Here is a 22,217-nt window from a genome sequence, read left to right as displayed (position 1 = left end):
CCCCGGGCCCAGCCCCAGCCCCAGCCCCAGCCTGAGATTCGGAGCGGGTGCTGGCCGTGGTGCTGAAAGGCGCAGCGTGCGCCCGCCCGCCCCGGCCCCAACCCGGGCCCCGGCCGCGCGGAGCCCCACGGGGCTATGGGGGGCCACTGAGGGACCGTCGCTCCGCCCGCCCGCCGCGGCGGCGGGGCCCCGGGGGGGCCGGGGCCGGGCCTGGGAGGAGACCTGGGGGCAAAGCCGACCCCCCCATAGACACACTCCTGTCCGAGGGCTGGGACGGGAGGAGGAGAAAGAGGGGAGGAAAGAAGGAGGGGGAAAGAAGGAGAGAAGGAGGAGGAGAGAAGGAGAGGAGAGAAGTAGTAGGAGGAGGAGAGAAAGAGGAGGAGGAGGAGAGGAGGCGGCGGCGCACGCCACGGCGGCCTGGCGAGGAGCTGAGGCCGAAAGGAGCCGCTGGACGCTGTATAAGAAGACGAGCCCCCAGCTCTGCCTGGCCCGCGGCCACCGCCCCGCGGATGGTGAGGGGGCTCCGCGGCGGCCGCAGCCCCCTCGCGCCCGGCCCAGGCCCTAGCCCGGGCCGCCCTCCGTCCCCCGGCCCCGCAGAGGCCCCACAGCCCCGCAGGAACCATGCCCAGATCTTTCCTGGTCAAAAAGGTCAAACTTGATGCGTTCTCCTCTTCTGACCTGGAGGGGCCTTATGGCCGGGCACGAAGCGACCTCGGAACCCGGCTACCAGAGAAAGGTGAGGGGGCTAAAGGACTGGGGATGTGGGAACCTGGGAGTTTCAGGGGACCACTATATGGGGAGCTTGGGGCTCTGGGGTATAGGAAGTTGAGGCACAGGGCTCCCGGGACTAGGGTGTGAGCGGCATAGGTACTGATATGAGGTGGGGGCAGGAGTTGGGGTATTGAATATGGGGGTCAGAGCTCCAGGGAACAGAAACGGAGAGTGATGAGATATATGAGGCTGGGACTCTGGGAGCTCCAGAGAACAAGGGTATGGGGTCTTTACAATGCTGAGATATGGTGGGAGAACCTTGACTATTTGTCGGGTACTAAAAGAGAGGGCCAGGGTCTCTAGGGGACTGAGATATGGGTAGTTAGAATAGGGGAGTAGGGACTTTAGAAAAGGCAGAACATGGTAGGTCATGGGGAGATATTCAGGGCCAAGGGCTACAAGGAGGCCACATTACAAGGGGTTAGGGGAAGATCACAGATTCTGCCGCTGAGATGTGGGGTTGGGAAGCTGGGTCCAAAGTGTAGGGGGTCTAAGACTAAAGGCACTAGCCATTTAAACACAGCAGCAGGATAAGGAGGATGGGGCAAGCTACAGACTGCAGAAGGATGAAAGGGGGGGAAAGCAACCTGGTTACAGGGGACTGGAATGGGGACCAAGAACAGAACAGGGCTAAAGACAGGAATAGAATGAAGCCACTGGGATGGGGAACAGAAACTGAAGGTAGAGACCAGGGCCTGGTAGGTGAGGATGGGGGTGGCACACACACACACACACACAGAGCTGGGACAAACACATCAACATGTAGGGACATGCACAGAAACACAGACACATGGTTACACATGCAACCCAGACATCTCCCCATCAGGACATGGGGGAGACAGACACAGAAGGGGATGAAGTAGGGCTAAAGCTAGTACCAGAGCTGGATGGAAAGGGTCTGTGGATGTTTAGATAAGAGAATCATAGACGAATGAGGGGATGAGCCTGAGCAAAGATGTCTCTGAGTTGTCCTGGAAGAACTGTATCACTGTAGAAGCTCAATCTGTATGTGTGGAGATGCAGAAGAGTGGAAAGCAGAGTCTGTGAGCCTGATAGGGGAGTTGGGGACATCTGGGACTGGGAGGTGGCAGGGGTCTGTGGTAGATGAGAGATGCCTCTTTGTTTGAGGGCACACAAGTTCAAGGACAACTGTTAGATCTAGGCCAGGGAGAGAGTGGGCTGTGCTGAAGAGACTACTTGTATGACTATGTGTAGGGCTCTGCATGTGTGTGATCATGTGTGTGAACATAGGTGTGTAGGGTTTTGTGACTGTACAATCCCAAATGTGTGACCCTGTGTGACCTCGAGTGTGCATGTGACCATGTCTGTGACCCTCTGTTGTGACTTGAATGTGTTGCCCTGAATGTGTTCCATATATATGACTGCATCACCACAGGTTACCCTGTATGTGTGAGACAAGGATTGACTCTGACAGTATATCCATCTGTGTGCAACCATATCTGACCCTGTATATGTATGTGTTGCTGTGGGTGAACATGTGGCTGTAAGGGAACATGATATTGATCTTATATGTTATAAGAACATGTGTGATCCGAATGGCCCTATATGAGTGAGTGACAGTACATGTGACTCCTTGGTTGTCTTTAATAGTTTACAGCTGACCCTATGCCATCTATACTAAATCATGACCTAAGATGAGTGGGATGACTCCATGTGCTTAGGGGTTGTGGGTGCGGCTGTGCTATGGGACCATATCAATGCTTGACGTTATCTCTGTGTGTTCTGTGGGCGACTCTGAGGGACACGGCATGTGGCCTGCATGATGCCATGTGTGTGGCAGTGTGACTATGCCACTCCTCTTCCATTTTCCCACCCACCCTCCTTATCCCCACCCCCACTAGCCTTACTTGGCCCAAACACCCCAGTTCCCCTCTGGTCCTTAGGGTGTGGGGGGTGGGAGAGGCCAGTGGGCAGGGGGGTATGGGAGGGGTAGGCATCAGGGATGGGGGGTACCACAGGGCTTTGTGCAGCTGCCACTGCTGATGCCTGGAGGAGGAGGCAGCAGCCGTCTGCAGTGTGTTGCATAATCAGGCAAAACTGCTGAAGTGGGGAGAACCCAGAGAGGGAGGGAGGGAGAGAGAGAAAGAGAGAGAAGAGGAGGGGGGAGGAGGTAGGGGAAGGGAGCAGGGAGAAGGAAGGGAAGAAAAGGAAGAGGAAGAGGGAGGAAAGGAGGAGGAAAAGGAAGAGAGGATGGAGTAGGAAGAGGAGGGGGAAGGAAGAGATGGGAGTCTCCCAACCACAACCCTCCCCACCCCCCTCCCCCGACCTTGAGGCTCCCTTGGATTGGATGGGGGAATGAGTTGAAGGGGGAATCATTACCGCACAGCTGCTCCCCCCAGGGGAAGTGAATGGGGGGAAAGGGAGGGGCCTAGATTTGGTCAATCCCCTTCTCATCTCTTTCCATCCTCTCTTGCCTCCTCTCCTCTCTCTCACCTTGTCTGTGTGTCTCTTCTGGCTCTCTTTCGTCCCTCTTATCCTATCTTCATCATTTACCTCGCTGTGACTCCTGCTTCTGGTTCCTCTTTGTTCTCTCACCCCCTGCCCCCACTCCCTGGGTCTCTGTGTGTGTCTACAATCTCTGTCCTTGCGTATTCTCTTGGCCCCCTTTCTGTCACTGTTTCACTATCCACACAATTCCTCTTCTGCCTGCTTCCCCATTCCCTATTGCTATCTTTGTATCTATGTCCTTGTCCTTTTACTCTCTCTCCCATCTGTCTCCTCCTCTCCATCTTTCTCTGACTGCTCCTTCTCTCCCCTCCTCCACCTGTTTCTACTTGTCTTTCCATATCACTGTCTCGTCTTTATCTCTCTTATCTCTCCCTGTGTCCCTCTCTTCCTTTTCGTGTCCTCCTACTTTTCCCTGCCCCCAGCAGGATACCTCAGTGACTACATCGCCCCAGCCGTGTACGATGCCGCAGATTCAGATGCTTCCCTGCTCAAGGGCCCGTCCCAGGAGCCTATGTATGCAGCGGCCGTCCGCGGAGAGCTGGGCCCGCCTGCTGCTTCGGCCCCACCGCCTACCCCGCGACCAGAGCTGGCCACGGCTGCAGGAGGCTACATCAATGGTGATGCAGCTGTCAGCGAGGGGTACGCTGCAGACTCCTTTTTCATTACCGACGGCCGATCTCGCCGCAAGGGCGCCAGCGCAGCCTCGGCCCAAGGCGGACCCGACGGCAGCAGCGGTGGAGGAGCAGGAGGAGGAGCCGGGAGTGGGGCGGGGTCCGGAGGGCGGGGTCAACAGGCAGGCGGGGCGGGACAGGGGTCCGAGGCGCGCGCTGGCCGGCACGCGTGCAGCGACTGCGGCAAGACGTACGCCACGTCGTCTAACCTGAGCCGGCACAAGCAGACGCACCGCAGCCTGGACAGCAAGTTGGCGCGCCGCTGTCCCACGTGCGGCAAGGTGTACGTGTCCATGCCAGCCATGGCTATGCACCTGCTCACGCACGACCTGCGCCACAAGTGTGGTGTGTGTGGCAAGGCCTTCTCACGACCCTGGCTGTTGCAGGGCCACATGCGCTCGCATACTGGTGAGAAGCCTTTCGGCTGTGCGCACTGCGGTAAAGCCTTTGCTGACCGCTCCAATTTGCGCGCGCACATGCAGACGCACTCGGCCTTTAAGCACTTCCAGTGCAAGCGCTGCCACAAGGCCTTCGCCCTCAAGTCCTATCTCAACAAACACTACGAGTCTGCCTGCTTCAAGGGCGGCAGCGCCGGAGGGGGAGCCGCGGAGGGAAGTGGGGGAGGGACCATAAGCCCCCCGACTACGCCCGGCCCTGCGCCTCCCTCGGCATCCTCCTCAGTGCACGGCCCGCCTCCTCTCAGCCCACTTCGGGCATGAAGGGGGGGTTACCAGAGCTCCATCTCCCTTCCCTCCTCTGGCAGCAATAGGGGCCTGGGAGGAGAGAGCTGGGGTCCTCACCTGTCCTCTCAGCAATAGGGCTCCCCTCCCCTGGGAAGAGGAAGGCAGTTTAGCCTCTGATCTTTTCCAGGCTTCTGGCTGAAGGGTGTGGGGGGAGAGGTGTTCCCAATTGATCAGCAATAGGGTCCCCGGAAAAGATGGCCTCCGTTCTGGCCCCCTTTTCTGGGCTCCAGGCTAGGGAGGGAGCATCCTCCACTATTCAGCAATAGGGTCCCTGAGGAAGGGAAAGGTGGCCTTGCCCCTGTCCCAGCTTCTGGACCCCAGGCTGGGGAGGGCACTCTTCCCCCCAAGGCGACCTCTTCTCTGTCTTCATGTCTGTTTCCCCTCTTGAGGGCCCTTGACTGGGGAGGGGGGACCTCCCAAGGTGACCTCTCTCCTCTTCCCCACCCCCATTTGGGGAAAATGGGTGAGGAGGATTTTGTCCCTACTACTCAGCAATAGGGTTCCCTGGGAAGGTGAATGCAGTCTCTGTTCTCTTCCCCCTTTAGGAACCGGTCTAGGAAAAGGATCCCCCTTTCCCCCATCTAATAGATGATAGGGCCACAGAGAAGGTGGCTTGCCTTGATCTCACCTAGTTCCCCCTTTTGAGACCTGGGCTGGAGAAGGGGACAAGTCCCTCATTGCTCAGCAATAGGGTACTGATAGGCGACCTCTTGGTCCCTCTGTTCCCACTTTGGGGCAGGCTAGGGATAGGATCTGGGTAAGAGGTGTACAGGCCATTATTCAGCAATAGGGTCTCCCTGGAAAGGTTCTGGCCTATCTCCTAAGGGAAGCCCCAGGCTGGGGAATGGGTATCCCCCACTTCTTTCAGCAATAGGGTCACCCAGGGAAACCTTCCCTGTCTGAAGTCCCCTAGGCTGGGAAAGTGTCACCCCCACCTCAGTGATAGGGTCTCGGAGACAGCGCCTCCCCCAGCCACCTTGGGCCTTTACTGGCTGAAGGGGATATAGGGAAACTGGGTTGGGTTCGGCAGTCCACCTCCTTTAAGCAATAGGCTACTGAGGCGGCGGTGCCCTGCCTCTGCCCTCTCCGATCAGTATCCCTCACAGGCTGGGGCCTAGGGACCTCCCATCCTACCACCTTTTCCCCCAGCAATAGGGTCACAGGGCCTCGTCCTCCCTCAGGGCCTTGCACAACTTGGGAGAGTGGCGGCTCCTTCTAGGGTCCACTAGACCCCAGGGGACTCCCAGCCCCAGGTTCCTCAAGGCTGAGTACCCCGGGACCGCCCCGCCCCCTGCCTGCAGGCTCAGGGAGGACTGTAGGACCCTGGGTCCAGCCTCCTCCTTTGTGGAGCCCCAGGGAGGACGAGGGGCTGGCAAGAGGGCAATTTCCCCACAGTTCTCTGGGGATTGGGACGCAGGGAGATGAGGACTGGGAAGACCCCTCCCCTCATCTCTCTAGCTCAGACCTGGAAGGGGCCAGTTCGGACCCCGCCCTCCCCTTCCTTCACCTCTGCCCTGCCTCCGCCCGCCAAATCCGAACTCTTCCGGTCCAGCTACCTGGGCCCCCAGTCCCTGCTCCCCTTAACGAATAATAATGACGCATATCGGATCGCATGGACTTATCCGACCTTCCCTAGCCCTGGGTTCCTTCACCCTATCCAAGCCCCAACCCCCTAGGCATTAAATGTCCCTGGGGAAGGCGGGGCAAACTGTAATAGTGACGCTCACGTCGCCCACCCCCCTCCCCCACCACCTCTCAGTATTCGCCTTGCGGGTAAAGCCCTGGGGGTTCAGGGGGGCTTCTCAAGCGCGTTGGGTTTATTTATTTCTGTTATTTATATGTTGATGAATGGATTGCACTCGGGTCGGGCTGTCCCGGTCCTTGCCCTGGGCTTTTCTGCGAGAAAGTTCCTGCTAAAACTTTCTTGCCCCCTCCTCCTAGAATAGGCGCCCCCCCCCCCAACTCCGCTTCCTCGGAGCTCCGCCCCTCTGGCAGCTCTTCTCCCCCACATGCATCCCTCGTCATCGGAGCTCCGCCCCTCTTAAAAATCCTCCCCACATGCTCCACTCTTTCCCAGGTCCCTACTCCAATCTCGGAGCTCCGCCCCCGTCAGCTCTGTCCTTCATCGGAGCTCCACCCATACCTCCTTACATACAGATTCCTCCCCACCCCCAGAAACTCCATTCACGTTCCGCCCTTCTCTCCTCCCACTCAGTTGCCAATTTTTGCCCGTCTATGCCAAAGCCTCGGCGGCGACCCCGCCCCCCCAGGGCCCCACCCCATTGGCCGCCGCCGTTGTGACGTCACTGCATGCAGCCCCGCCCTCCCTTCCCTGGGGCTGCCCCGCCCCCGCTCCTTTCCCTTCCTTCTTTACCCCCCTCCCTCCCCTTAGATAGTCCGATACCGACTATAGAGCAATAATGCGCACTGCATGCGAAGCTGCCGCCGCCTCTAGTGTTACAGAGAATCAGGTACCCCCCCACTTCCCTCTCCCCCCAAGCCCGCCCCAGGCCCCGCCCCGCGCCGATATCAGGGACACTGCGCGAGGTGGGCGGGGGCCATACGCGCAGACTTTCTCTACCCATCCCACCCATCCAATAATCCCTTGCCCTGGCTCCCAACCAAGGCCCCTTCGGCTGGCCCGGCGGCGGCGGGGGAGGCGACCACCAAGGGACAGACCCCAGATTGGGGAGAGAGGCGGAGGACGCGCGCACACACACACGCGCACGCGCACACACACACACACAAACACACACACACACACGAAGACAAGGAGACAGAAATGGACATGGTCGCAAGGAGAGCGGAACAAGGAGGCAATGAGACCAATAAAATCGGATGGAAAGCCAGACAAGGGGACAGAAATAAGGAGGCTCGAGAAAATAAAGCAAGAGGCACAAAGGGAAACAAAATACCACTTAACAGCTAAACTTCTCTGGTACACTGTGTTGGAGAATGATGTATCTACCCTCACAGAGCTTGTAGTCTAGGAGAGGATAATGCATCTGTTTCTTCCTCTTTTCTAATTAGAATATTGGGGCACAAATAGTAAGATTGAAAAGAGAGGTTTGAGAATTTCAAGGATGGGGGAACACCCCTGCCTGAAGTGAAGAGACACTGAGTAAGATGCAGAAGAGAATCACCAAAAGATGAAGGGGGGGGGGGGGGGGAATGATTTGGCAACAGCTTTCCTACTCCACACTGAGGTACTCAAGGCAGTGTATTGTGTGGTGGAAAAAGTACAGCAAATCAGGAGAACTGGGCTGGCTATAGTTCCAATCCTGTCACTCCTAGGTATGACCTTGAGCAACTGGGCTTCTGTTTTTTTCCCCTGTAAAACGAGAGGCTTGTACTAGATGGTGAAAAAGGACCCTTCTAGCTCTGATGTACTGTGATCCTTTGACACTAAAACCAGATTGAGGACAAGAATTCCTTTTTCAGTTACAAGTTGGATTAGATGGCTATTGAGGTCCCTTCCAGCCCTGAAATTCTGCAATGACAAGACACTGAGCTGTATGGAGATCTGGATGGACATAGAGGCACGCAGACAGTAGGACTAGAAAAAAATGTATGGAAAAATAGAAATACTCAGAAATAAACACTAACACAGATTTGACTCCCTCACACACACTGTCATACATATAGCCACCACCTCAACTTCTTTGAGAGATGAGGTTTCCAACTCTAGGAACCCCAGGAGGAGGGTTTGGGGAAGTGCAGAGACCTCCGCTCCTCTGCCTTAGGTTCACCCATCACTACATGATGCACCCAGGGATACAATTGTATAGCAGAACACAATCACAGCATTCTCCCCTGCCCACCCCCCCCCCATCACAATCCTCTCCCCCAATTACTACCATGTACATAGGCACAGATACATGGTGGTAGATATGCATACACATTCATTCATTTACTCAACTGGTGCTTGGCTCCAGAGGGCAGAATTGGGAGGAAAGGAGTTGATATATCACAGAGAGGCAGATGTCCCCTTGATGTGAGGGAAAAGGCCATTTCTAAAGATTGGAACTGTCCTAAAGGGGAATGGCTGCCCTGTGAGGAAGTGAACTCCCTGTCACTGAAAGTCTTCAATCAGGAGTCTGGATGCATTTGCTAGAGTTAATTATAGAGAGGATTCCAGCTCATGTTCAGGCTGGGCTAATTGGAGCCGATGTTTCTAGAACATTTTATGGTTTACAAAGTATTTGACATCCATACATTGTCTTACTTGTTTATTCCTCATCATACCCCTGTGGAGTAGGTACTGCAAGTATTCTACTCATTCTACAAATGAGGAAACTCACACAGATAGTATGTGCTGGAGGTGGGATTCACTAGACCACCTCCTCCAAGATCCAGTGTTCACTCCACGTCAGCTGCGGCTCTCTCAGCTCAGAGATTCTATCATCTTCATAGAACATTCACCTAGCCTAAGCCTGCATTAGCTACTAAAGGAGACATAAAAAGAAGCTAAGATATGGTCCTTGCCCTCAAGGAGCTTCCAATCTCATTCCATCACAATGACACATAGCAAGGAGGCTATACATCCACTTTACATATTCAAGCACAGCCAGATAGTCTTCCAGCCTGCATGACACCCAGACAAGCCACACAGAGGCACACCAACACAGCTGTACATGGAACACAGGAACATACACAAACACACACAAACATGCCCAGGAACACTACCACAGTCATATACATACACACAACACACAGTGGCACGGGTCTCTTGGCAAACAGTCACTTGGTATATGCATGCACGCGCGCGGACGCACACGCACACACACACACACACACACACATCAGGACCTCTCTGGGCCCCTCCCTACCTCCCCTGTGTTCCTCCTCTGTGCTTGCACACACATTGGTCTACCTACTTACCTAAGCAGTGAGCAGGTCTCACAGCCGCTGGGCCAGGCCAGGGACCCCCTTTCCCCAATGCCTTGCCCCCCCCTTCCTACCGTGGAAAGCCATGGGTCCCTCCTTCTCTTCCCTCCCCAAGTCCCCATCTCTGAATCAGCACAATATCCCACCTTAGCGAATTCAGGTAGAAGGAACGTGTATAGGTAGCACCTCTGTTTTTGTACTGACTGCAACAGGCCCCGGGGCCACCCAGCGTGAGTGGGAGAGCTAGGGCTGAGAGGGGACAGGGCAGCTGTGCCCTCCCCCTGTTTCCCTCTGCAGCACATGACTCCCTTCCCTTCCCCCTTCCTTGTACATACTCCCCTGCCCTGCCCCGACAGGCTGGGATTTTTACGTGGGCCGTCCCCCTCCTCCCCTCCGCCTGACTCCTCATGCCCCGCTTTTGGGGCTGCGGCCCGGGGGGCTCGGGGCCGGCCGGACAGACGGACGGACGGACAGACCTCCTTCCTAAGCACAATAGCACCAGCTCCCCGGAGCACCGCACCTCCAAGAGGAGAATAAACGCGACTCTTGATAGAATTGCTTCTGTTCCTGAGACTTAATTTCCTGTGATCTGGTGGTGTTCAAACACTGGGGCCCCCTACCCTGAGGAATAGGAGGTCTTATGAGAGGGAAGGCAGCTAAAGGGCCTGTCTGGGTTTCATCTTCTAAACTACAGTGGCATTCTAGTGTCTCACCTTTCTTCTGGAGTCTGGGTCTCTGTCTCTCCCTCCCCTTCTATTTGCCTTTATCTCTGGGTCCATTCTTTTTCTGTCTATTTGGCAGCATACCTCCTAGGATGCTGAGTCTCTCTCTCTCTCTCTCTCTCTCTCTCTCTCTGAATCTGTCTACTTGCACCTCAGTTTGTCAGACCTCTTTTAGTCTCTTTTTTCCTCAGTCTGTCTGTATGTTTGACTGTCTTTCTCTTTCTGTCTGTGATCATTTCATCTCAAATACCAGGCCTCAAGGAGGAGTAGAAAAGTTAGGTGAAATGATTCCTGTGCCCAGCTGTTCTCCCTGAACCAACCATGTGGAGGCAGCAGCAGAGCAGGCTTCTAGGAGCTGGAGGGGACACACAGTTTACTGATAAACTCCCCCTCCTAGCCTGTCTGTGTTGGCTTGGCCTAGTGATAGAGATGAGGATGTACTTACTCCCCAGGAGCCAGGCAGCTCTGAATTTATTGGTCCAAGTACAAAACCATGATGGCTCACCTTTGCCCTGGGGGAGGCAAGAGACTGGCCCAGACAGGTCTCCTCTATTCTGTGCCCAGTCCCCCAGCACGGTGTTCTCAGAGGAACCCTCTCCAAGGCTTCTATCCCTCTGGGGAGTAGGAGATGGGAGGTGGGAGGAGGGAGTGTCTAACCTTCCTTTCCTGGCCATCTCTTCAGGTCCTCTGTCCAACTGGCCACTGTTACCAGTGCTATTATGATTGGTCAGTCCAGTCATGGCTATCTGAGCTGTGCTCAGTCCAACGATGGCCAGTCCACTGGTTGGGGGCCAACTAAGGTCACAATGGTTCATGTGTCTATCTAGAAGATCTTCCACAGAAGTTCAGGGCTCCAGCCCAGGGCAGTCTGTGTTACAGCCAGGGCTGCTGCCCCTAATGTCGCTGAGAGACCCCATACGGCTGCCTTCACCAGGGTGCTGGGCCCACCTTGACTCCCTAAGGGCTTCTGGCACCCTGCCTGCTGTCGCTGCTTCTGTAGGACCCAGTCAGGTCGCTGGTGTGCTGAGGCTACTTGTAGAGCTGTGAAGGAGCCCTCGATGGATAAGCTGGAGAAGGGGGGTGAGGTGGGGAAAATCAGTGATACATCCTGAGTCTGGATTATGGAACATTTTCTGACCGGGTCTCCTTCTCAATCCATTTCCTCAAGGACCCACCCTGGCATCTCACCACCTACCAAAAGCCCGGTAATCTCCCCTTCTCCATGGGATCTCCCACAAGCCCTAGTGCCCCGCATACAATAAGTCACCTGCTATGGGTCCTCATGGCAACCTCCTGGGCCAGCTGGGAATGAGGGTGTTGGGTAAAGAGGTTCAGGGCCTGGGCCAGGAGGGACTCAGTGGGCAGGGGCTGAGGCAGGCGAGATAGCAGCTGGTGCAGGCTCGGCATGTTACAGGGCCCTGCTAGGACCTCTGGCTCCCGGTGCAGAACTACCTGGGAACAGGTAGAAGCATAGATCAGAGCAAGGCCCCAGGACCCTTCTTTCCCCACCAGGACCTCCAGGATCAAAGCCAGCCCCCAATAGATTCCACCCCACCACCTAGAACCACCTAGAAAACGATTAGGGTACAACTCTGATCCCAGCCCTCCCTCATCCCCAGCCCTACCAGCCCTGACCAGTCCATACCGCAGCGGCCACGTAGACAGGCATGAGTGGATGAGAAGCTAGGAAGAAGTCCATGAGGCGCAGCACGTGGGTGGGCTCAGGTAGCACATGGCCAAACCAGGTCAGCAGCCAGCTTAAGGCAAATACTGTACCCACCTCGGCCCTGGCACAACAGACTGGGGCCTCAGGCTGAGCACCTTCTCACCCTGCTGGGTCCGTCCCACTTTCCTGATAATACCCTCCCTCTCTCTCCTGCACAGCCTTCGGGCCACTGCCTGGGTCCCTTGACCACCTCCCCACAGTTCCCGGGCTCATGTTTGGCCCTGCCCATAGGGTTCTAGCCTCAGATTCCCTTCCCTCTGGCCTTAGGGCTCACTACCTCTCCATAAAGCTGTGTAACTGAGGACTCTCCCGGGCCAGCAGAGGCAGCAGGTAGTTCAGGATGTGCCAGGTGTTATCCATTGTCGGATCCATGAAGTCCCTGATAGGTGTCCCAGGCATTAGAGGTCAGCTGCCCAAGTGATGCCTCCCTCCAGCTCCTCTGAGAGGGTATCAGGGGAGCAGCTCTGTGTCCCTTCATGCCCTAAGCCCATTAGGCTGATTCAAGAAGAACTACTCCCCAGGCCTGAATACTCCCCCCACTCCCAGGCCCTAGCTACTGAGGTGATGTGGGTCACTGCATGCCCCTTATTCCCTGGGTACCTGAGGTGGTGCATGGAGAGTTGGTCCAGCAGGGCAGCCGCTTTACGGGGCCCCAGCACCAGCAGCAGAGCCAATGCCACTTCATGGTAGCCCTGGTAATAGTGCAGCTCTGGCCGGGCGCTCAGGACAGCCAGGATCACAGCCACCAGCTGCTCCTGCAGCACTGCCCGCTGCTCTGGGCGCATCCCTGCCCAGGCAGAAGGGGAGGAGAAGCTACTGTCACTTCACTCTCCTTGTCCCTCTCTGCCTTCTCCAGGTTCCCTCCCCCACAGAACTGAGAGATGGAAGGGACCTTAGAGACCATCTCATCCAAACCCTTCATTTTACAAATGAGAAAAGTAAGGTAAAACGACTTGAGGAAGGCCACAGGAATCCTAAAAAAGACTTGAATCCAGGACTATTGGACTCCAAATTAAGTGTTCTTTCTATCACACCATCCTATCTCCCTGAAGCCAATTCCTCACTCACCCTTGGCTGCCCTCTTTGTCCCCTCCCCTCCCTGTCCAGCCCATGCTAGGCACCTCACCTCGGGGAAAGTGGGCCAGGGAGCGCTCCACATCCATTTGCACCTGGTGATAGTCTCTGTGGTCCTGGAGGGGGCTTCGGCCTGTGGGAAGAGAAAGACAAGCAAGCAGGAATTCAGGATCAGAAGCATTCCTTCCTCCAAGGCCCCAAGACTTCAACTCATTCCCACCCACCCTCGGCTCTCCCAGATACTCTCAGCTGATCAGCAGACTTGAGTCCATGCCATAGAAGGAGTAGGTCAAGGAGAAGAAGCCAATGACCTAATCATTTCTTCAAGTATTTAAAAAAAAAATCATAGGATTTGGAGCAGGCATCAGGCCTTCACAATCAACATGTCCAAGACCCTCACTTTCCTCATTTTACAGAATTCAAAAATGAGGACACCAAGAAGGGTCTCTTGCCTTATGTCACACAGGTAGCTAAAATCAGAAACCCCAGGTCTTGGGATTCCAAGTCTGTGATCTTTAGTTGTAGTGCTGTCATAGGGAAGAGGTATTTAGACTTTTTCTGCTGGACTCCAAAGGATAATGTAACCTGGCCCCCAAACTCTGGACTTGGGCAGCTAAAACACTCCCCCACCCCCACGCCCCACACACAAATCACCATCTCTTTAGCTCGAATCACTATTTTAAGACTTCCCAGAGTAGACTCTGGGTAGAGACAGGAAGATGGTACTATACTGGGCTGAACTTGGTGACTGAACACAATCTATGTGTGAGCTCAGGGCTTTAGAGGTTCTGGAGGTTTGCAGAAAAAGTCTAATTCCTTTTCCCTTGGATAATGCCATTAAAAAATACTGGTTTGCAGTAATACTAACAATGACAACTGATATTTGCTTAGAACTTTTTAAGGTTTGGAAAGCACTTCATATGCATTATTTCGTTTTATCTTAACATACTATTTGTCTGTCTGTCCATCCATCTCTAGAAATCACAAGTCCAGACAAACACACACACACACCCCATACACATCCGGACCTGTAATTTCACTCTGCAGCTAGATGTGGTTCAGTGAAAAGAGTACTGAAACTAGAGTCAGGAAGACATTAGTTCAAATACTGCCTCAAACACTGAATAGCTTTGTGACCCTAGGAAAATCACCTGAGCTCTCTCTGTCTCATTTTCCTCAATTGTAAAAGGGAGATAATAATAGCACCTACCTCCCAGGGCTGTTGTGAGGATCAAATGAGATATTTCTAAAATAGTTTGCATGGTGCCTGGCCCATAGTAGATGCTTGCAACTTATTTTCTTCCTTCCTTTCTACAAAGAACTACTAGCATAAAAGGAAACTGCTTCCATTGATGGAGATCAGCAATTTTTGTATAATTTAGTTTTAAAGCCTCTGAAAGACAGAGGTTAGGCTTGAACTCAAGCTTCCTCTTATACTGTGCTTTTTCTTGCCATAGATTTTTTTTCTAATAACCATTTTACAGATGAGGAAACCAAGCCTCAAAAGGTTCAAAGTCAAATAGCTAGGACATAGAAATGGTAGGACCTAGAATTTTTAAAAACTTTCTAGTACTCTATGCAGTGTCTCCACAGTGTAAAACTAGACAAAGGGGCTGGAAGATGCAGAAAGGCAAATTTTTTATTCAATAGCAAGAAAGAATTTTACAATAATTTAAGCTGCCTAAAGTGGAATGCTTTATATTTGGAGATAAGGAGTTCTCTATCACTGGAGATCACAGGAGAACGTCAAACAAAGGTTGGATGACTACTGGAGATCATATGATTACAGATGTAGAGCTCTACATCTGGCTGGAGATCATAGGATTACAGATGTAGAGCTACAAGGGAACTTGGAGGTCATCTAATATAACCCCTTCATTTAACAGATGAGGGCTGTGAGGTCCAGAAAGGTTAAATGACTTTTCCCAAGAAGCTGAATAAGTCATCAGCACTAGGATCTGAATTCTGTCCTCCATCTTTAAATCTAGGGCTTTTTTCATTATAATATTCTGGTCTCATTTTATAGTTCATCTAGATCAACTTTCTGATTTTACAAACAAGAAACTAAATCCCAAAGACACCTGCTCAGGTATAAGTTAGAGAATAGGTTGGACAAGAGGATTCTTCAAATGCCTTGGAGCACTGAAATTCTGCTTGTCTCTATGCCCAGAGATTCCCATTGTTCCCCATAGAAGTTACAGACATGTGAGGATAGAAATGAAAGGTAATGAAGGATTGGGGAATAAGCTAGTGCTCATCCCTATTTCCCTCTCATTTCTCTCCCAGTCTCCCCTTCACACCCTTGCCCTCACACCTGGATGGGGTGGCAGGTCATAGGGGCTAAGGCCCAGAAGCCGGGGCCAGACCTTTCTCCGGACCTGGTCGCTAAGTAGGCCCCCTCGACTCTGGGCAGCCATTCGAAGAAACTCCACATCTACTGGATCCTGGCTCAGGGCTTCATGAATCTGCAACAGCTTCTGCCTTCTCCAGGATTCTGCAGGGACAAGAGCCAAAATCCCCATGAAGTCCAGAAAATAGCTACCAGACTCCTAAAATTCCCCAGACCCACTTCTTTATGTACTCACCATCCTATCTTCTCCAAGAATTTTTCATTTTTTACTCTGAAATTCACTAAATAAGTTTGTGAGCTCCCAGAGGATTGACAGAGGGCTTTTTCTCCTCAGATTCATGGGGTTAGAGCTTTCAGATGAACAGATAGATGCCACCTCCCCATACCCTTCAAGATAAAACTGTTTAACTGAATAAATTTTCCTCTAGCCTGACACCTTCTAAGCTTAGAGAAGATCAACAAACTGCCAAGTAAATACAAATGAATTGAAAAGGGAAGAGAATACAGGAAAGCCTCAGATAGGAGGTAACCCTTGAACAGAGCCTTAGAAGAAGACAGGCTTTAGAAGCCTTCCTTAAGAAGGTCAATCCTCTCCAATTCAGCAGTGGATACTTCCCTGGTCCTCTTCCTTATAATAAGCTCAGTCTTCACTGAAATTATCCTCAAAAGCCTCCCACCTTCAATCATTGCACAGACTGTACTCTATTCCAGAAGTTCTTACACTTTTTCTGTCATGAATCTCTTTGCCTTTTTATGCTGGTGTCCAAGATAGTGCAACCTCCTCAGACGAAAGTTTTTAATTGTATAAAATGAAAAACAGGGTTATAAAGGAACAAAGTTATATTGAAATAGTTCTCAATATTAATTAAAAAAAAAAAAAAGTTAAGAACCCTTGAGCTCTGGGTCTGTCCCCTAACAGTTCACTCTAGCACAGAGCTCATCCCAGGGTAGTCCCTCAATCTTAGAATGCTCTCAGTCCTCCCTCCAGGGCTCAGCTCCAGTGTCCTTCCTATCCGAGGCCTAGGATTATCCTCCCTCCCCAATTCATTTCTAAATACTTGGTACACAATTCGTTTTTACTGATCAGTTCTTTCAATCGATCAATACCAGGAAGATATCTAAACTCCTAGGGCGCAGGGATAGTGGAGAATTTTTTTTTTTAATCTCTGCACCCTCAGGGGATAGCACGTGCCAGGCACTTAGTAGGCGCTGAATACTAGTTAAATTAAATGGAACTAATTACACGATACACCCACATCCGACAGGTTCCCAACAAGCTCCGCCCCCCTTGCCCTGACTCCTTCTCCAGTCGTCCCCCAGTCTTTCCTGCCTTCACAGGACGGTCTTCCTAGGAAGAATAGTCCTATTGCTATTGGTCAGATTCCATACTGCTAGTCTTTCCATTGGATTTTTCCTCCCAGTCACCTCCTCCTTCCACCCGTCCCGTCCCGCGGCCCCCCTCCCAGCCCCTCACTCACCAGCGCTCGGCTTACTCTTGAGGCCCTGGGCGTGCTGCGATGTCAGTTTCCCCTCGCTGGCCTTGGCTCCGGTCCCACCTGGATTCCGGCTTCCCCGGCGGTCTCCGATACCACGGACCCTTCTCATGCTGCTGCCACCTCAGTTCTCGGGTCCAGAAAGCCGGGCAATTGCGGCAAGCCCCGTTCCTTTCTGTTCATTGGCTCCTACAGGAACCGCCCAAGGAATTCACTGGTCACCAAACCCTTCACTCCACACTTTCGCCAATTGGCGCCCAAGGCCCTGCACGCAAGGCCGCCAGGGAAATGTAGTCTTTTCGCCAGTGATTTCCCAGAGTTGGTTCCCTTTGGCAGGGTGGGGCAACTCACTCCCTAGCTGGGCTTCCTGGATTTGGTGGCACAGGAACATGTGGATATGAAGCCAGGGGGCAGCTCCCGCCAGCTCTGGGAAATGGGGCCAATTACAACAAAAGCTGGAAAAAAGACGGGGCACGTTGATTGGAGAATGCCTGAACATATCTGGTGCAGGAAAGTAGGAAAAAGAGAACTATAAGAAGTTTGGTGTGCTTGGGTGGCTCCAAAATCTAGGTGCTGAGATGGTGCGCAAGAAGGGAATTATTTTTTTTTAAGTGGGTTTTCTTAGCTCATAAGGACTGGGATGCTGAATACAGACCAAGGATAACTGTTGGCAGTGCTGACTTTTGTTATGTTGCTAGGTGAGTGGCAAGACCTTTCTTTTATTTTCTTTTTTTAAACCCTTACCTTGCCTTGGAATCAATATTGATTCCAAGGCAGAAGAGTGGTAAGGGCTAGGCAATGGAGGTTGAGTGACTTGCCCAGGGTCACATAGCTAGGAAGTGTCTGATGTCAGATTTGAACCCAGAACTCTCCATCTCCAGGTCTGGCTCTCAATCCACTGAGCCCCGAGCTGCCCCCAGCAAGACTTTTCTTTAAGAAGTCAAGAAGCATCCATTATGCCCTACACTGTGTGCCAGGCTTCTGGGAATGCAAAAGGAAAAAATTCAGCAGTAACTGCTCTCAAAAAACTGACAGTCTATTTAAAATTATGTAGAAACAAGATATAGACCTAGACATAGAAAGGGAAGCCTTCCTTTCCTTCTCCACAGCAACAATGTGTATACAATCCTATAAGTTTGAGCTTCTTCCTTCTTGGTTCCAAAGGGCAATAACCTCTGGCCTAGGAACCATCAAACCCTAGGCTGGGGGAGAATAGGTCTAATCTTGGAGGTTAACCTCCCTTCCACCCCTTTAGCTATCACTTCTCAAAATCCTTTATCAATCAAATCTGCTCACAGCCAATCATCTAAGATCAAGTGAAACTGAAATGATTCATTACAAAAAATTCACATATACTTTTGATGATACACTCTCAGATCTAAGGAGGTAGGTACCAGGTCCTCTGGCCTGAGTGTGAGTGTTTTTTTTTGTTCCAGTAATAAATGTACACATAAGTTTTCCAAGTATAGGCCTTAAACTAATATCCAACACTCCAAGAATTATATTTTATAGAGTTTATTAATAATCACTTGAAGTAGAAGGAATAAAAAAGAAATAGAAGTTAAAAAAACCTAATTATTTAACAAAATTAAGACCATGTGGCTAAGTTCTCCTTGCCTGTTTAAAAAGCCTGCTCCACCAAAACCACAACAGGAAGAGAAGAGAGTGAGAGGAGGGGCTATAACAAATTTATATCCTCCCTACATCAGGTAATGTGAGTAGAGTGGGGTTCTGGGAACTGTATTTTTTAGGGTAAGAGATTCTAATTACACAATACCCCTATGATCCTTTTGGAGAGTAGGCTCACCAATGGAACTTTTTTTTTTTTAAACCCTTACCTTCCATCTTGGAATTAATACTATGTATTGGTTCCAAGGCAGAATAGTGGTAAGAGTTAGGCAATGGGGGTTAAGTGACTTGCCCAGGGTCACAGAGTTGGGAAGTGTCTGAGGTCAGATTTGAACCTAAGACCTCCTGTCTCAATCCACTGAGCTACCCAGGTGCTCCCTCCCAATGGATCATTTAAACATAACTATTGTTACAATTAAAAGAGTGGTTGCCATAAACTGTGACTGCGAAAATATGGGTTTCAAGACTTTGAATTGCCAAAACTGTAAAGATAATTTTTAGTGTCTTGGTTTTATATTAAAAATAAAGTGGTCGCCATGGGAAAATTCCCAAATATGAAATACCCAAGTCAGCTGGGTTTTTATGGAGATTTTAATGAATACAAATAAGGAATTAAGGAAAGAGGAGAGAGAATAAGAGAAATATAGTATGAAGGGCCTAGGCCAAAATGGCCCAGGCCTGAGCCTTAAGAGAGACTAGTCAGTCTTTTATCACTCACCACAAGATCCTTCCAAGCAAAACTCTAGTGTTCAGAGAGACCCTCCAGTTCAGCTCCTCAGCTCAACTAAGTTCTGCCACCAACCCCTACAATTCAGCTTCCTAAGCTGAACTAACCTCAGAGGCCTTTCTGACCTCCTTTTAAAGAGAATTTTCTCCTATGTCACCTCCCCTAAGTTTCTACGTCTACCAATCACAGTAGATGTTTTCCAAAGGGCTGACCATTCTTAATTCACACCTGAGTAAACTAAAACTTTTGAGTAATTCACACCTGAGTAAACTAATCTTATCCTTTGCAAGTTGCCTGATTAATTTGATCTTCATAGGTACTTAGCACCCCTTTGTATTAGATCTAAAAATAGACCTAGCTTAAGGGTTCTTGCTTCACTTTAAGTATGGGTTGGGGACTTTTCATTGTTCAATCAGGAGTTTACAACTTTATCTTCCCCTAAAGTATGCCTAAGTATGGGTGGAGTAATGTTAGAGTTCCCACATTCCTGACCAAAGTCCCTTCATTGTTTTAAAATAGGGAATCGTCCTAACCAAATGTTCTAAGGTAGAGTCTGAGAATTTTTTTAAGATTCACAAGTCTGAGAAATTTTAAGATTCACACACAAGAGTGTGTCATACCTCTAAAGGTCTCCTAACTAAAGGTGCATACAATATTGTACTTTCTAAGAGAAAACTACAATAATTAGAGATAAGAGGGAAATAGGAGAGAGAGAGAGAGAGCAAAACCAATGTTTGCTAGGCACATTGATTAAAAGGCAATTAGAAGGCAGTCCCCTTTGACATGAGAGTTTACATTCAAAATAAATGCATTTAATACCCCCCCCTACACAAACACACACACACACACACACACACACACACACACACACACACACACAGAGTTCAATTTCACTACAACCCAAAGTTCATTCTTGATCTTATGATGCAGTGGAGGTTTCTTTATGGCACTTTCTCCAAACAGTTCACTTTCTTGATTCAAGGAGTAAGCAAGCTTCTTTTCCTGAAATATTTTCTCAAACAAAAATTTTAAATCTTGGATTTTATAAAAAATATACACAAGGTTACATGATTAATATTCTCTCCTTCCCCTCTTCCCTCCCAGCTCCAGGAGTTGACAAGCAATTCCACTGGGTTATACATGTATTATCATGGAATGGTTTTATATAAAGATAGAGGGAAGAGGATATTCTGGATGTCACCTGTGCAAAGCCTTAAATTATGCATGAAACAAAAGAACATATTCTAGCTGACTATGTGGGCTACTGCCCAACAACATCCTGCTACCCCACAGTGCTTGGTAATCCTATTTCCCCTGTGAAATAAATCCTAGCTATTCCTAGGTACCTTCTTTCTCCCTTATGATATATACAGGTCTGTGTAAATAACATCTTGCTCCCAGAGAACAATTGATGACTGGGAAAGCACCTTGGGAATCTCAGCTATGACATGGTCTGCTTTTCCCATTCTCCCCTTCAGCCCAAGCCCCGACCTGTAACCTCTTCCTTTTCCCCACTCCTCTGACATCCTTTGAGAGCCCAGTACCTGGAACATAGCAAGCCCAGAATGTTTCAATAAACATTGATATCTCTTGATCCCTACCTTATTTTTTAAAATTTACTTATTTTTAAGTATTTTTCCATAGTCATATGATTCATATTCTCTCCTTCCCCTCTTCCCTCCCCCCTCCTGGAGTTGACAAGCAATTCCACTGGGTTATACATATATTATCACTCAATACCTGTTTCTATACTATTCATTTTTGTAATAATATTTTTTAAAAAATAAAAACCCAAATCCCATACCCATATAAGTGATAAATAATATATAATATGTTAATATTATATATATATATGTATATAATAAGTGATAAATCATATGTTTTTCTTCTGTGTTTCTACTTCCACAGTTCTTTCTCTGGATGTGGATAGCATTCTTTCTCATAAGTCCCTCAGAATTTTCCTGGATCATTGCATTGCTGCTAGTAGAAAAGTCTATTACATTTTGATTCCGAATTTAGGAACCCTGAAGAACTACCTGCATCTTGTGTTTATCTAATCATTATTCAATAAACATTGATTTAGTACTTCTAAGTTGGGTTCTATGCTATCATATTTATAGGCCAGAGGTAGGCCCATGTGACATTTGCTGTGTACCACCATGTGACAGGAGATAGATATATTAGGAAAAATATTAACCCACTCCTTTCCCCTGTAGGCTTTCCTGAAATCTACAAGACAACAAGGGTATCATTTATTAATCTAATAGAGCTCAATATGTAGGTTGTCCATCATGAGATGCTCTACTTGAGCCTTGACCCAAGGGGGTCCCATCAGGCCTTGGTTCATATTCATGAGCATTCATTCCTACAAACCACCACTTGCCACCAGAGGGCACTGGGCTTACACATGCTCAGAACACCATCCTTCCCATAAGCTCCCATAAGTTTTTTGTAATTGCTGACCAAGTTCTAAATTTAATCAGAGGAATTATATGAACTATGGTTGCAAAATATGAAAGAAAATTAGTTAAATGTTCCTCTATGAAGTGTTGCTCTCAACCAGACTTTCATTCAGCTCTTTGGTTCCTGGAAAAGATAAAAAACACCAGAGCTCATGTAGCAGAATCAAAGGGGGAAAGTATGTGCTCATGGGTATGTGGATGGGAATGGGAGCCAGGAAGGAGGGAGGGGGAATGCATTCCTCCCGTGGACATTGGAGTTTAGACAGGAAGGCAAGGGCAGCACAGGAGAGAGGTTGGTGTCCCTGCCTTGTAATTACTCTTCTGAGTTTCACAATAGCTGGCACCCTGGCAGGGTGAACTCCCAACTCAACTGAGTCCTCTACTTCTGCTCCTGGTCTCATTCAGTCACTTCTTTTTTTTTAAATCCTCACCTTCCATCTTAGAATCAATACTGTGTATTGGTTCCAAGGTAGAAGAGTGGTAAGGGCTAGGC

The 22,217-nt window shown here is 50.2% G+C and overlaps 2 protein-coding genes across 5 annotated transcripts in view; one reads left to right on the top strand and one right to left on the bottom strand.

Annotated features, from left to right (window-relative positions):
* The window catches only part of LOC100018308 (TBC1 domain family member 20-like), a 51,894-nt gene that overhangs the window by 4,967 nt on the left and 24,710 nt on the right, over nt 1-22,217 (bottom strand). Inside the window, exons 2-9 of one of the 3 annotated variants that reach the window (XR_465632.3) lie at nt 16,892-17,095; nt 15,378-15,557; nt 13,116-13,196; nt 12,590-12,776; nt 12,267-12,368; nt 11,909-12,050; nt 11,531-11,715; nt 10,769-11,330 (exon numbers count right to left, since the gene is read on the bottom strand). Coding sequence is in view for 2 of the 3 variants with exons in the window: in XM_001371548.4 (XP_001371585.1) it covers nt 11,087-11,330; nt 11,531-11,715; nt 11,909-12,050; nt 12,267-12,368; nt 12,590-12,776; nt 13,116-13,196; nt 15,378-15,557; nt 16,892-17,018 (1,248 nt within the window). In the remaining variant the exon portion in view is untranslated. Of the gene's footprint in view, nt 1-10,704; nt 11,331-11,530; nt 11,716-11,908; nt 12,051-12,266; nt 12,369-12,589; nt 12,777-13,115; nt 13,197-15,377; nt 15,558-15,648; nt 16,869-16,891; nt 17,096-22,217 lie in introns of those variants that run through there. The other 2 variants (XM_001371548.4, XM_007488765.3) reach the window with 2 other exon arrangements.
* SCRT1 (scratch family transcriptional repressor 1) lies at nt 34-10,096 on the top strand. 2 transcript variants are annotated; one of them, XM_056820724.1, is made up of 2 exons: nt 34-736; nt 3,666-10,096. In XM_056820724.1, the coding sequence occupies exons 1-2, from the start codon at nt 622-624 to the stop codon at nt 4,628-4,630; spliced, it is 1,080 nt and encodes a 359-aa protein (XP_056676702.1). In that variant the 5' UTR covers nt 34-621; the 3' UTR covers nt 4,631-10,096. The 2 variants fall into 2 exon arrangements, with proteins under 2 accessions (XP_056676702.1, XP_056676701.1); XM_056820723.1 differs by having other exon boundaries at nt 3,663-10,096.

This window comes from Monodelphis domestica, chromosome 3 (genome assembly GCF_027887165.1).
Source record: "Monodelphis domestica isolate mMonDom1 chromosome 3, mMonDom1.pri, whole genome shotgun sequence".
NCBI classification, from domain to species: Eukaryota; Metazoa; Chordata; class Mammalia; order Didelphimorphia; family Didelphidae; genus Monodelphis; species Monodelphis domestica.
Note: the sequence above shows the minus strand (reverse complement) of the source record. Positions and strands in the feature narration are given on the sequence as shown.